Source organism: Gracilinanus agilis, chromosome 5 (genome assembly GCF_016433145.1).
Source record: "Gracilinanus agilis isolate LMUSP501 chromosome 5, AgileGrace, whole genome shotgun sequence".
NCBI classification, from domain to species: domain Eukaryota; kingdom Metazoa; phylum Chordata; class Mammalia; order Didelphimorphia; family Didelphidae; genus Gracilinanus; species Gracilinanus agilis.
Window position 1 is genome coordinate 295646657 of NC_058134.1, and position 15779 is coordinate 295662435.

General features: G+C 36.3%; 1 protein-coding gene across 2 annotated transcripts in view; it reads left to right on the forward strand.

The window, feature by feature from the left end:
- RPAP3 (RNA polymerase II associated protein 3) overlaps window positions 1-8949 on the forward strand; it is a 66188-nt gene extending 57239 nt beyond the window's left edge. Inside the window, exon 17 of one of the 2 annotated variants that reach the window (XM_044679922.1) lies at window positions 8654-8949. In XM_044679922.1, coding sequence (XP_044535857.1) covers window positions 8654-8739 — 86 coding nt within the window. In that variant the 3' untranslated portion in view covers window positions 8740-8949. The remainder of the gene's footprint in view (window positions 1-8653) is intronic. The other variant, XM_044679921.1, reaches the window with a different exon arrangement.
- Window positions 8950-15779: the final 6830 nt, after the last annotated feature.

Consider the following 15779-nt stretch of genomic DNA (forward strand, 5'->3'; position numbering starts at 1 on the left):
ATTTTTGCCTAGACATTTGAGCCTATGGATCTGTTATTTACCTCCTTTCTTGGATTTTTTTCCCTCTTTGAATTTCTAGTGTCATGATTGCTATTCATCTTACATCATAGCTGCTCTCTGGAATCTCTCTGGCTTGGTAGATGTACATCGGCAGTTTTCTTTCTGATCCTTTTCAGTTTAAAACCCTTTTGATTACATAATATTTAAGCAACATTTCAATATTTTGTTTTATTTTTTAAGTTTTATCTTTATTTTAATAACAAATTTACGCATAAGTTTCCAAAGTTATATAATTCATCTTGTCTCCCTACCTTCTTCCCTCCCCCCTCCCAGAATTGACAAACAGTTCCATCTGGATTGTATATGTATTATCACACAAATCATATTTCCATATTATTCATTTTTGTAAACGAATAATCTTATAATATAAAACCCCAAATTATATGCCCAAATAAACAAGTGGTAAATCATATGTTTTCATCTGCAAATATTTGTATTCTCAACAGTTCTTTCTCTAGAGGTGGAAAGCATTCTTTTTTCATAAGACCCTCAGAATTGTCCTGAATCATTGTATTGCTATTAGTAGCAAAGTCTATCACATTTGATTGTTCTGCAATATTTCAGTTACTGTGCATAATGTTGTTCTGGTTCTGCTTATTTCATTTTACGTTAGTTCACGTAGGTCTTTCCAGTTTTTTTCTGAAATCATCCTGTTCATTATTCTTTATAGCACAATAATGTTCCATCACCATCATATACCACAATTTGTTCAGCCATTCCCCAATTGACATCCCTTTAGTTTCCAATTCTTTGATACCACAAAAAGTACAGCTATAAATATTTTTGTAGAAGCAGGTCCTTTCCCCCTTCCCCCTCCCCCCATTTAAAAAAATCTCTTTGGGATATAGACCTAGTAGTGGTATTGCCAGCACTACTATATTTTAAGCCATAGTCCCTAAATCTGAAGCCTATAATTAGACATTATCTTCTTAACTTGTTCTTCATCCCAACTTTGCCTTCTTTTATCTTCAGTAAGAATGATGGGGGAAAAATGTGCCACTCTGATCTTTATTTCTTTCCCCTAGACTTCATAATCTTTAGCAAGGTTTCCTAGATTCCTTCTGGTGGTGTCATTTGTGCCTGTGGATTGTCAAAAGTTTCCCAAAATTGCCCCATGAAATTTTAACAAATCTTGAAAGATTCTCTGTCATGTCTTAGGTATATATACACTGAGAAGTCAAACAGAATCTCCTTTTAGAGGATTTTTGGAAAGGCCTGAATGAAAATTGCACAGATGAATTGTGATATGTATTATTAGAAAGATGCCATTGAAGGATACAGCAGAGTATCAACTTTTATTTTTTATTTAAAGATATTTTATTATCCCAATTACATGTAATAATTTTCAACATACATTTTCTGAAATTATAAGATCCAAATTGTCTTCCCCTCCCCCCCTTCCTTCCTTCTGTCTCTAGGAGATGATAAGCAATTTAATCTGGGTTGTACATGTATTTTCATGCAAAACATACTAACATTGGTCATTGTTGTAAGAGAATACTCATAAAAACCAACACACACCCCCCCCAAATGTAAGTAAACTAATTTGAAAATTAGTATGCTTTGATCTGCATGTGAAAGATAATATGCTTTGATCTGCATCTGACTCTTAACAGTTCTTCCTCTGAAGTGCATAGCATTCTTTGTCATAAGACCTTCCAGAATCATGGTACAGTATTGCAGTTATTGTGTATAATGTTCTCCTGATTCTGCTTAATTTGTTCTACATCAGTTCATGCATGTCTTTCCATCTCTTTCTGAAATCATCCTGTTTATCATTTCTTATAGCTCAATAGTATTCCATCACCATCATATACAATCATTTGTTCATCCATTTCCCAGTTGGGAGACATACCTTCAGTTTCTAATTCCTGTCCATCACAAAAAGAATAGCAATAAATATTTTTGTACAAGCAGGCCCTTTTCCCTTTTTTAAAAATCTTTTCGGCATACAGACCTAGTATTGGTATTACTGGGTCAAAGGGCCTGCATAGTTTCAAATTGCCCTCCAGAATGGTTGGATCAGTTCACAACTCCACCAGCAATGTATTAGTGTCCAGTTTTGCCACATTCCCTCCAACATATATTCCTTTCCTTTAATATCACATTGCCCAATCTGATAGATGTTTTAATTTGCATTTCTTTAATGAGGAGTGATTTAGAACATTTTTTCATCTGAATATTGCTAGCTTTAATTTCTTCATTTGAATATTGCTTATTCATATCCATTGATAATTTTTCAATTGAGGAATGACTTTTAATCTTACAAATTTGACTTAGTTCTTTATAAATTTGAAAAATTAGACCTTTATCAGAGAAATTTGATATAAAATTTTTTTCCAGTTTATTGTTTCCCTTCTAGTCTTGTCACATTGGTTTTTGAATACAAAAGCTTTTTAATTTAATATAATCCAAATTATTCTTTTTACATCTTATAAAGCTCTTTCTCCCTCTAGTTTAGTTATAAGTTCTTCCCTTCTCCATAGATCTGTGAAGTAAACTATTCTCTGTTCCCCTAATTTACTTTACCCTTTATGTCTAAATTATATACCCATTATGACCTTTTCTTGGTATAGAGAGTGAGATATTGGTCTATAACTAGTTTCTGCCACTTTATTTTCCAGTTTTCCCAGCAGTTTTTGTTAAATAGTGAGTTCTTATCCCAAAAGTTGGGGTCTTTGAATTTATGAAACACTTATCTTGTATTCTGTGAATCTAATCTATTCCATTGATCCACCATTCTATTTCTTAGCCAGTACCAGACTGTTTTGATGATTGCTGCTTTATAGTATAGTTTGAGATCTGATACTGCTAGGCCACCTTTTTTCACCTTTTTTTTTTTCATTAATTCTCTTGATATTCTTGACTTTTTGTTCTTCCAGATGATTTTTCTATTCTTTTTTCTAGTTCATAATATAATTATTGAGTAGTTTGATTGGTTTGACACTGAATAAGTAAATTAATTTAGGTAGAATTATCATTTTTATTACATTAGCTTGGCCTACCCTTGAACAATTAATATTTTTCCAACTGTTTAGATCTGACTTATATTTATGTGTAAAGTGTTTTGTAATTGTTTATTTAATTCTTGGGTTTGTCTTGGCAAGTGGATTCCCAGGTATTTTATATTCACTAGAGTTATTTTAAATGGAATTCCTCTTTCTATGTCTTGATGCTGAACTTTGTTGGTAATATGTAGAAATGTTGATAATTTATGTGGGTTTATTCTGTTCCTGCAACTTTGCTAAAATTATTTCCACTAGTTTTTAGTTGATTCTCTAATTCTCCAGGTATTCCATCCTATCATCTGCAAAGAATGATAATTTAGTTTCCTTATTGCCTACTTTAATTCCTTCAATTTCTTTTTCTTATTGCTAAAGCTAGCATTTCTAGTACAATATTAAATAATAGTGATGATAATGGGCATCCTTGCTTCATCCCAGGTCTTTTTGGGAAGATTTCTAACATCCCCATTACAGATGATGCTTGCTGATGGTTTTAGGTAGATATTTTAAGAAATGGCTCATTTATTCTTATACTTTCTAGTGTTTTTAATAGGAATGGATGTTGTAGTTTGTCAAGCCTTTTTCTGCATCTATCGAGATAATCATGTGGTTCCTATTAGTTTAGTCATTGAAATAGTCAGTTATGCTAATAGTTTTTCTGTTATTAAACCAGCCCTGCATTCCTGGTATAAATCCCTCCTGGTGATAGTGAATGATCTTTGTGACATATTGCTGTGCTTGCTAGTATTGAAAATTTTTTGCATCTATATTCATTAATGAAATTGACCTATAATTTTTTCTCTGATTTTACTCTTTCTGGCTTAGGAAACAATACCATATTTGTGTCATAAAGAGAATTTGGTAGGATTCCTTCTCTGTCTCTTTTCCCAAATAATTTTTTATAATATTGGAATTAATTGTTCTTTAAATGTTAGATAGCATTCACTTGTGAATACATCTGGCCCTGGGGATTTTTTCTTAGGGAATTCATTGATAACTTCTTTAATTCACTTTTCTGAAATAGGTTTATTTAAGTATTCTATTTCTTCTTTTTATTAATCTGGGCAATTTATATTTTTGTAAATTTTCATCCATTTCACTGAGATTGTCAGATAATTGGGCAGGATCGTTCTTAATGACTGCTATAATCTCTCCTTCATTGGTGGTGAATTCACGCTTTTCATTTTTGATACTGGCTATTTGATATTCTGCAAAAGACCTGCTTTTGTAGGACAGGAATCTTGGGAGCACAGCAGCTTCGGTGGGGTTGAATGAGCACAGCCAGAGACTCAGATGGTATTCACAAAGGTTGTTCTACTGCCATCTGCTGACTTCTTTTATTTATACCTTTTCTTTCTTAAGATTACATACAGGGTTGGTATGGATATTCCATAATCAACTTACGTCTTTTCTTGGAGATAGTGAACAAGTCATACATCAACCTTGTTACCAACAATCTTGTTACTAACAACTTTTCAAGGTGTATTTACTTGTCTCCTTGGCAGTGGAGAACTGTCCAGTCAGTGGAATGAGACATACCAGTTTTTGAGGGTAATTTCTCCATTTATCATCCATTGTTAACTGCCAAATCAGGGATCAGGGAGGGGGGAATCTTGGTCTGTTTTTGCAGGCACTTATGTATCTAAGTTAGGGTTTTTACATCTTTAACATTAACTCACTATTTGCTGGTTTGTTATAGGGAGACTAGGGAAATTTCTGTGTTATTACATATAAAGGTGGGGCTTTTCCTAAGAGTTTGTAGGGGGCTTGTAAGGGTTCTAATAATAGCCTATAGTGTTTTTCTGTATTTCCCTGGAACTTAGTGAGGATATTAATCACTAAATAGGGAGTGTTGGTAAGAAAATAGTCACACAGGGAGGTCTACGTGGAAATCCAGGAGTGTAAATCTTGCCTTGCAGATTTCAGAGTCTATGTGTGACCTTGTCATTGAGTTGAACTTGATCGCCTTAGGCAATATTCTTCTTTCCTTTGTTTAAACAAAGTAACCAATGTTCTATCTATTTTGTTTGTTCATAAAACCAATTCCTAGTCTTCTTTTACTTTCAATTTTATTTCTCCTTTGACTTAGTTTTAGTCTTTAATTTAGTCTTTAAATTTAGTCTTTAATTGTGGATTTTTAATTTGTTCTTTTTCTAAAATTTTTTAAGTTGTGTGCCCAATTCATTGATCTTTTCTTTCTGTATTTTATTGATGTAGCATTTGGAAATATAAATTTTCCTTTAAGTACTGCTTTGGGTGTATCTCATAAATTTTGATGTTGCTTCCTCATTGTCATGCACCTTAATGAAGTTATTGGTTGTTTCTATAATTTGTTCTTTGACCCACCCATTTTAAAAATTAGAATATTTTTCAATTAATTTTTTATTTATCTTTCCATGGACCATTATTGATTGTAATTTTTATTGTGTTTTGAATCAGAAATAAATGTTTTTATTATTTCTGCATTTCTGCATTTGGTTGTGATGGTTTTATGCTCTAATAACATGATCAGTTTTTGTGTGGGAGCCATGTAATACTGAAAAGAAGGTATTTTCCAGTCTGTTCCCATTCAGTTTTCTCCAGATTTCATTCACTTCTTTAATTTCTTTCTTAGATTTTAGTTTGATCTATCTAGCTCTGAAAGGGGGAAGTTGAGGTCCCCCATTAGTATAGTTTTACTATTTATATCCTCCTGGAGTTAATTTAATTTCTCCTTTATAAATTTGGAGGCTATACCATTTGGTGCATATATGTTGTATTGGTATTATTTCATTATGTATATGGTACCTTTTATTAATATTTCCTTCCTTATCTTTTTAAATTAGATATATTTTTGCTTTAGCTTTGTCTGAGATCATGATTGCTATTTCTGCCTTTTTACTTCAGATGATGTACAATAAATTCTGCCCTAGCCTCTTACCTTTACTCTGTGTGTGTCTTCCTACTTCAGATATTTTTTCTTGTAAACTACATTCATAGGATTCTGGTTTTTAATCCACTTTGCTATCTGGTTCTATTTTATGAGTGAGTTCATCCCATTCACATTCACAGGTATGATTACCAACTGTATATTCCCTTCCATCTTTTGATACTATATCTTTTTTCTCTTTCATTCTTTTCTTCCTCCCGGGTGTTTTGTTTTTTAATCAACCTTCTCCTTTTTATTACCACCCCCTTTCCTTTTTCTTATTCCCCTTCTATTTCTTCTCTCTCTCCCTGCCCTCCTACCCCTCCAAATTCTATACCCCAAGTATGATTATTCCCTCTCTGAGCCAATTTCAGTGAAAGTAAGGTTTAGGCATTGCCTGTCACCACCCTTCCCCTCCCCTCCACTTTAATAGTTTTTCACACCTCTTTAGGCGAGATAACTTACCCCATTCCACCTCTCCCTTTCCCTTTCTCTCAGTACAATACTCTTTCACTCCTTGATTTTTTTTTTATATCATGTCATCCTAATCAGCTTACTCCTATATCCTCTGTCTATATATACTCCTTTTAACTGCTCTAAAACTGATAAAAAGTTTAAGAATTACATCTATTATCTTTACACATAGGAATAAAAGTTTGACCTTATTGATTCCCTTAAATTTTCTTTCTTATTTACCTTCTTTTGAGTTTTGTATTTGGACATCAAATTTTCTGTTCAGATCTGGTCTTTTCAGTAGGAATACTTGGATATCTTCTATTTTATTAAATGGCCAGTTTTTCTCTCAGTTTTGCAGGGTACTTGATTCTGGATTGTAAACCAAGTTCTTTTGCTTTCTGGAATATCATATTCCAGGCCTGTAGGTCCTTTAATGTACAGGCTGCTAAATCCTTTATAATCCTGACTATAGCTCAATGGTATTTAAATTGTTTCTTTCTGGCTGCTTGCAGTATTTTCTCCTTGGTCCTGGGAACTCTTGAATTTAACTATAGTATTCCTGGGAGTTTTCATTTGGGGATTTATTTCAGGGAGTGTTTTGTGGATTCTTTCAAGTTCTATTTTACCCTCTTGTTCAAGAATATCAGGGCAGTTTTCTTTGATAATTTCTTGTAATATGATATCTAAGCTTTATTTTTTTTTTTAAATTATAGCTTTCTAGTAATTCTTAAATTGTCTCTCCTGGATCTGTTTTCCAGGTCAGTTTTTTTTTTCAATGAGATATTTCATATTTTCTTCTGTTTTTTCGTTCTTTTGATTGTTTTATTATTTCTTGATATCTCATGAAGTCATTAGCTTCTAGTTGCCATTTCTAATTTTTAAGGAATGATTTTCTCCCATGAGCTTTTGAACATCCTTTTTCATGTGACCTGTGTTATATTCTTCTTACATTGCTTTCATTTCTCTTCTCTGTTTTTCCTCTGCCTCTGTTAATTGATTTTTAAAATCCTTTTTGAGTTCTTCTAGAGCCTGAGACAAATTCATGTCTTTTTTTAAAGTTTTACATATATTTGCTTTGCTTTCATATATGTGCATATATGTGCCTTGCTTTTTTTCCCCTCCATAAACATTTTCTGTGGTTAGGAGTTTTGTTATGTTTATTTTCCCAGCCTTTTTCTTGATTTTTACTTTTTTCTTCAAGGTCCACTTTGTTCTCAGGGTTGAGGGGACACTCTTCTGAAGTTTATTCAGTTTTTCCTTATAGCTCTATTTGAGGGTTTTTACAAATTTCATTTCTTCCAAGGTGACTTGTGGGCTGAAAGACACCTCTCACTGCTAATTCAATCACTGTTCTGAGACTGCTGATGGCCTGAAGAATTCAGAGCACTATTGGATTCCCTGTACTGGGGTTTAGAGTCTAGCCTCAGGCTTGGGCAAAAGCTTAATTAGGTCAGGCACATTGTAGACTGCTTTGCCCTGGGGCTTGTAACCTCACCTTGAACTTGGGTAGAAGCTCTAGGCCTAGATCTGGGGCTTACTTCCCTGCTAAAACAGATCAGGCAGACTGAGCAAACTGCCTTGAACTAGAATTCAGGACCTTACTGCAGGCTTGAGTGAAGACTCTGGGCCTCACCTTGGGCTCTTACCAGCTGACTGCCATGCTCTCGGGCTTAGAGCCTTGGTTTGGGCTTGAGCAAGGAATCAGAGCCTCCTTCTGGGCCTGTACCATCTGGACATAGCATGGACTGCCCTCTGCTGAGGTTTGGGGTCTCCCTGCAGGCTTGGAACTTTAAGGGGTATGCATTGGGTTGTATTGTTATTGGCTTAAGCAGGATCTCAGAGTCTCAAAGTTGATTGGGCCCAGGTTCAGAACTGGAATAGTAGATGTGGGGTGGAGGGGCTTGCTTTTGACTTGCACTGGTATTCTTTAGTGGGGTCTTGCTGTAGGGCTGTGCTCCCTTTCACCCCAGTGAACCAGACCTTCTCTGCTTACTTGTCAAGTTGTTTTCTACAGGAAAGTTGCTTCACTCTGTCCCCTTGTTGATTCTTTCACTCCAGTATTTGTTTTGAAGCTTTATTTTAAAGTTGTTTAGAGAGAATTCTCAAGAATGGTTCAAGCTTTCCCTGCTTTTACTATGTCCCTAGATGTCTTCAAAAGTATCAAAATTTCAAAAAGGAATTAAAGTGAAAATAAAAATAATATTTAATTTTTCTTTTCTTCTAGTTACATATGCATTGTTTAATCACATGGAAAAGTCGGGATTGAAGGATAATTCTGTTGAAGAACTCAAGAAAAGATATAGTAGTTGATTTTTTATTTTTTTTATGAAATTATTGTCCTCTTGTTTTCAAAAGTAAAATTTTGTTTTTCCTACTGAAGACAAAGTATTATGTAGGTCTGCTGCTGAAGGCTATGAAGTTCTATAAAATAATATCTTTAGATATGTTAGTCAATTGAAATAGGATAGTGATTTGCACTAGTGCGATGTACTATTTATAAATTTCTCATGAAAATAAAATACAAATAACTTGAAGAGAAATCAGTGTTTTATTATAGAATTTGAAATATTAAACTAATGCAAATTGTCCACCTCCAACAAGCACAACATCCCTTGTTTACATCTTTATGTTTCCTCCATTAAGATTTTCATACTCACTTAAAATGGTAAAATATAAAATATTAATTTTTTGTAACATGATAAAGGAATAAGCTGGACTGTCATTTGTCCAAGGCCTCTGATAACATATGATTCAAACCCATTAAGAGTCACTGAGTTGCCTTATAGTGCTTAATTTATAAATATATAAAAGATCTTAAGGAGGGGTTATAGGCAGAATGAAAGTTTTCATTATAATCTTTCCTCCTGTTTTCTCATCAGGCCTACCAAAGAATGGCAGATGACCAAGAAAAGCAATCTGTGAATATCTGTTTACTTAGACTGTAAGCCATATAGGACAAAGGATTCTCTACTAAACCCTAGCACATTGGGCACTCAGTAAAGAAAAAACAACAACCCAGAAATGTCGAATAAATAAAAGCCAATACTTAGCTCACCAATACTTTGATGAGTAACCAAGTTTTATTTCAGTTCAGTTCAGATCCACAACAGTTCCAAGTGATTGGAATGGGAGAGTGAGGAGTGAATATAATTGTTGAGTCTGTAACTGGACGGAGACTTATAAGCTGCTCCAGAGGGGTACTGGGTCTGGAATAAGTGTTAAGGAGAAATGTGTGGAGATGATTCCTAGGAAACCTGGGATAATGTTTGCTGGTAATGATGTTTGACTTTGTTACAATAAACCTGGAAAGAGTTACACAAACTGATGCAAAGTAAAGTGAGCAGAACACCAAAACAAAATAACAAAATTGTACAATGATCTAAGACAGTTCTGAAGGACTTATGATGATAAATGCCATCCACCTCCAGAGAAAGAACTGATGGAGGGTGAATTTGGATTAAAACATACTTTCACTTTATTTTCTAAATGAGTTTTATTTTTTTGACTTGTGTTGTCTTCTATAACATGACCATTATGGAAGTATGTTTTTGCATGATATTACATATATAATCTATAGCAAGTTACCATATCAGGAGGGGGTAGAGAAAAGGGAAAGAATTCAGAACTCAAAATTTTAGAAAATGGTAATTGGGGAAAAATATTGAAAGATAAAAGAATTTGAAAATGAAGGGGGAAGTTAACAAAAGAAAGTTTTTATTTTGTTAAAATTTACATTCAATTTCCCTAGCTATGGTTAGATGTTTGGGATAATATTTTCTTTCCCTGTTGAGTTACCAAATGTTTTTTGAAAACTAATTGCTATTATATATACTATAAATACTAAAAGAGCACATAAAGTACGTATTTAACTTTGAAAATATGACATGATGAACTAATCTTGATTTTTAGAAAGAATTTATAAGTAAATTCCTTAAAAAGCTTCACTCGCAGAATTCTGGTTACAAAATTGGTTGCAAGGAAGGACCTTTGTCCAGGCAGGAGAGAGGTAGTGGATAATTGGATAATGTTAATGATGCAGTAAAAAAAAGCATCAATGAAGCATTTTTTAAATGCATAGAATGAGAGCAGAAGGGAATGTGGACAAGCCAGTTCATTTTGTTATGTTAAATTACACTTCAAAACATGTAACAAGTTCAGTTTTACAGTCCTCTTTTCTGTGTATGTTGAAATGTTTTGCCATTTAAATTCATAATAAAAAGTTGTAAAGGCTTCCATTTGCATGTTGATATTTTTCCTCTTGAAGGTATATAAACTTGGACTAATTACCAGCTTTCTCATTTATGAAATGAAAAGGAAATCTTAAGTTGCTTTGTACCCCTAATTCTTATAATCCTTTTATGTGCCTTCATTTACTTGAAGTTAATATAACCTGGCAGCTTTTTGGTAAAATGAATCAATCACTGAGCCAAAAGCAAAAGCAATTTTCTCCAAAATGGAGTTTGAAGCATGAGACTAAATCAGTCAAAAAGTATCTTCTGAGTGCCAAGCATTGCCAGCACTAGAGATAAAAAGAAAAGCAAAAAAACAGTCCTTCTCAAGGAACTCAGTCTAATGGGGGAGGCCATACACAAATAACTTCACAAACTTCATAAAAATTTATAGGATAAATTGGAGGTAATCAACAGAGGGAAGGCTTTAAGCATTAAAGGGCATTGGGAAAGGCTTCTTAGAGAAAGTGGGATTTCATCTGGAACTTGAAAGAAGCCAGGATGAGAGACCAGGAGATGGAGATGGAGATGGAAGAATTCCAGGCATAGGGACAGCCAATGAAAATGCACATGGGGCAGCAAGGACAGGGTAGCAGTGGATAGAGTACCAGGCCTGGAGGTGGAAGAACCTGGGTTCAAATGTGGCCTCAGACACTTCCTAGTTGTGAGACCCTGTTATTCCCAATTGCCTAACCCTTCCTGCTTTCCTGGCTTGGAATTAATATTAAGACAAAAGGTAAGATTGTTTTTTTTTTTTTAAAGAAACAGGGGCACACCCTAAACGTGTGATCCTGGACAAGTAACTTACCCTCCATTGCCTAGCCTTCATCACTCTTAAGCCCTGAAATGGCATCTTAGTATTATTGATCTTAAGGCAGAAGGGAAGGGTTAAAAAGAGGGGAAAAAACATACACACATGGTCAGGAGATGGCATCTTGTGTGAGGAAATAGCAAGGAGGCCTGCCCTGAATCAGAGGCGGATGGCAGGGAAGTTTTTGTGTTTGTTCCTGATGGGCAAGCACTAGGGTATCGGCTGCTGGCATGGCCAGCCCTGCCCTTCAGAAGGACCATTTGGGCCGCTGGTTGCAGGCCAGACTGAAGAGGAGAGATGAGGCGGCGTTGAAGGATCGGGAGACCCCCCCAAGTGGAGGGACCTTGGTTGTGGACCTGCACACCAGGATAATAGCACTTGTCGAGTCTCCGGGACATCCGGGTCAGGACGACCAAGAGCCACTAGTCAATGCGAGAGAGTGGCAATCTGGAGAATTTAGAGCAGCGATGGGCAACCTTTTCAGCTTGGTGCGTCAAAATTCACCAAAAAACCGAGCATCACTCGGGTGGTGTGTCACTTCGAGAAAAAAAAATAATTTATAGTTTAAATAACAAAAATGTATAATTGTAACATATAACTATTTAATAAAACAAAATTATTAAAAAGTTAATTATTTAACTTACCTGCTTAGTGACTTCTTTGTTCATCTGTCAGTCAGTTTCCTTTGTTGGTCTTGATATTATTTAATTTATGCTACACTACAGCAAATGTTTCATCCTCGGCATGAGGCCCCATACTTCTCATGGCTGCGTGTCATGGAAAATGGCTACGTGTGTCAGTGCTGACACGCGTGTCATAGGCTTGCCATCAGGGGTTTAGGGCTAGATAAAAGGGTCTGAGGAGTGGTCCACCCAGAGATGGAGAGATGACCACTGAATCCGTGGGGGCTCATGATATGCCCAGAGGCAGGGGTGATGGGTTACTGGTCCTCCTGGGGAAGAGCCGGTGTCCCGCCTTCTGGAGTGCTTGTATTTGTGAAGTGCCCAGCACGGCGCCAGCCCGCACTAGGTACTCGATGCTTCTCGGGGTCCTTGTGAGCTGTTGTGAGGAAGATTAGGTAGTAATTAATTAAGTATTAAGGATGTACCTAGCAGGAAGGTTGGAGCATTCCAAGAGGGAATGAAGGAGCAGGAGGGTGTGCCTTATGCCCTGAGAGAGACTCCATTAGGGGTTGGCACAAACTGTTGTTAGCCCTGGGAGATCTCAGAGTAAAGGACACCCTGCATCCCCATTTCCCTGGGATCCTGAGCGGTGGTGGTTTCTAACAAAGAGGACAAGACCTACAGAGCAGCACCAAGAAGAGGAGAAGTTTGGGATCTGGTGGACAGCATCTCAAGCACACCCTCTCTACTTGGATACCTTGGCTTTTGACATCCAGAGAACATCGGTGGATTACTGTGAGAAACGCCAAAGCCACCCTCAGCCCTTAGCTGTGCTGATCAAGCCTGGCAGGAACCAGGTTTGATGCAGCCTCCCAGTGACTCCATTACTGCTCCTTTGGGCTCTGCCTGCTAGATCACTAAGATTAGAGTAGAGACGTCCTCCCCTTGCCCTGTGGTTTTGTCATTAGGTTTTAAGTATAGAAATCCCTTTCCCACCTTTTAGTTAAACATAATTAAACCTGTTAAAACCCTTTACCTTGCCTGCTGGTTTCTAGACTTTGGCCTAGGGGAGCTGGGTGACAGTTGAGGCCAACTGCCATTCCTGTGTTAATCCAGTGAACTCTGGTCTCCCCATCCTGGTCCAGTCTCTCCTACTACCCAGAGTGTGTACCCACAACCATTTAGATTTATTGTAACATCCCTGATGCACTCCATTATCTATTTTCACAATGCCAACTGCTAGGAAGCCTCAGAGGCAGAATTCCCTCCATCCCCAACCCTGAAGCTTCGCTGGTGGCTGCTGCAAGATGGAGACAGACATTTTTTCAGCAGTCAGTGTAAGAATTTCTTACCCGGTGAAGCAGTGAGGTGGGGAAAACTCTGGGCTTGGCATTGGAAAGATCTGAATTCTAGTGTGACAACTGCTGTCTCCCTCAGTTTCCTCAATTGTCAAATGAGGATCATAACACCTACTTTCTAGGTTGATCGTGAGGATCAAATATAATATTTATAAAATACGGGGCAGTGAGGTGGCTAAGTAGGAGGTCCTGGGTTCAAATTAAGCCTGATACTTCTGAGTTGGGGGACCCTGGGCAGATTATTTAATCCTCTTACTAGCCCAGTTCTTACTGTCCTTCTATCTTGGTACTGATATTTAGTATTGATTCTAAGACAGCAGGTAAGAGTTAAAAAAAAAATTGTAAAACACAGCACAGCACTTGGGGTAAGGAGTTGCTCATTCGCCCCCCTCCTCTTCATAGATGGATCCTATTACTGATTTGGCATTGAAGCCTTAGTCTTTTCTTCTTCCCTCATTTTATCTTATTTTATTTTTTAATTGAATTTCATTTAATTAATTAATTTAGAGTATTTTTCCATGGTTACCCTTCCCTTCCCTCCTCCCCCAGCCAATGAGCAATTCCACTGGGTTTTACATGTGTCATTGATCAAGACCTATTTCCATATTATTAGTATTTGCACTAGAGTGATTGTTTAGAGTCTGCATCCCCAATCCTATCCCCATCAACCTATGTAATCGAGCAATTGTTTTACTTCTGGGTTTCTACTCCCACAGTTCTTTCTCTGAATGTGGATATTGTTCTTTCTCATAAGTCCTTCAGAATTGTCCTGGATCCTTGTGTAGCTACTGGTAGAGAAGTCCATTACATTTGATTTTACCACAGTGTATCCGTCTCTGTGTATAAGGTTCTCCTGGTTCTGCTCCTTTTACTGTGCCAATTCCTGGAGGTTGTTCCAGTTCACATCTCTTCCCTCATTTTAGCACTCAGCCCTATTGAGGCTAGATTTAATTTGAACCCCCAATCAGCTTGGTTTACTGCCAAACTCCCAAGTTCAAAAGCTTCCTGAGGAGCAGGGATTACAGTGGATTCCCACCACACTCAGCTCTATTACATACTTTTTAAAAATAAACAATAGATTCAGTTTTATACACAATCTTTTTGTTATTGTCCTCCTTTATATACAAGCTTGCTTATTTTGGGAGAATGGTATGCTCAGAATAAAAAAAAAATTATATGCAATATACACACTGGATAAGGAGGTCTTAAAATGTAGCAATGCTTCTTGACTTAAAAAAAATGACAGGACTTTTGGTAATGTAATCTAAGGTAAGAACATGGCTTCTTAGTAGTCTAACTTCTCTATGCCAATATGAGATTTCTCTACCTAAACTTCCATCCCTTTAGCTATTTTCTGTTTGTCAATAGACTTGCTATTGTGAATCTTGGGGCAATGAAATCATGTAACTGTATAACAGCTTCTTGAGCACAATTTTAACCTTTAATTATAGAAATAATATATAGGATTTCCAGTTACCCATCTGATTTTCCAGTGAACACAGGAATTTATAGTTTTCAATAATTTGGCCCTTTCCATCAATCCAGCATCAATAGTAATCTTCCAGTGAGAGCTGAAGCAAAATGAAATTATACTTCAGTATCTCTTTTTCCTGAAAATAATACTATACCCCTATTGCTATAAATACTTCTTAGTATCATTTCTGATTAGGTACTGTTGGTTTGTTTTTTAAAAGAGATTGGCAAAGATTTTCTGTAAATGGTCGGGTTGCAGCTAGAACTTGAAGCAGTCCAAGAGGCAGGTCTGAAGAGAGAGAGCATTTCAGAATTGGGAGACAACCAGTGAGAATGCCTGGAGCTGAAAGATGGACTATCTTGTTCAAGAAATAGCAAGAATCAAAGATGAGGGGGGTGGAAGTATAAAGGGCTTTCTTTTGAGTAATGTTCATCTGGTTCTTATACATTTTTGTAAATATCCATCTGTTTCACTTATCAGTTTGTCAGATAACTGGATGAAATAGTTTCTAAGAGTTTCCTTTATTTCATGTTCAGTTGTGAATTCTCTTTTTTTCCTCATTTTTCTTTTTCTTACCTTCCATCTTAAACTCAGTACTAAGTATTGGTTCCATGGCAGAAAAGCAGTAAGGGCTAGGCAATTGGGATTAAGTGATTTTCCCAGTAAAGAAGTATCTGAGGTCAACTTTGAACCAAAGACCCCTTGTCTCCAGGCCTGGCTCTCTATTCCTGAGGCACCTAGCTACCCCTTTTATTCATTTTTTCACTTGGTTTTTGATAATTTGGTTTTATCACTCTCCCTTTTTTTTCTCCTTACTTTCTTAGTGGAGACTCTCAGAAGAGAAAGGACTAGAAA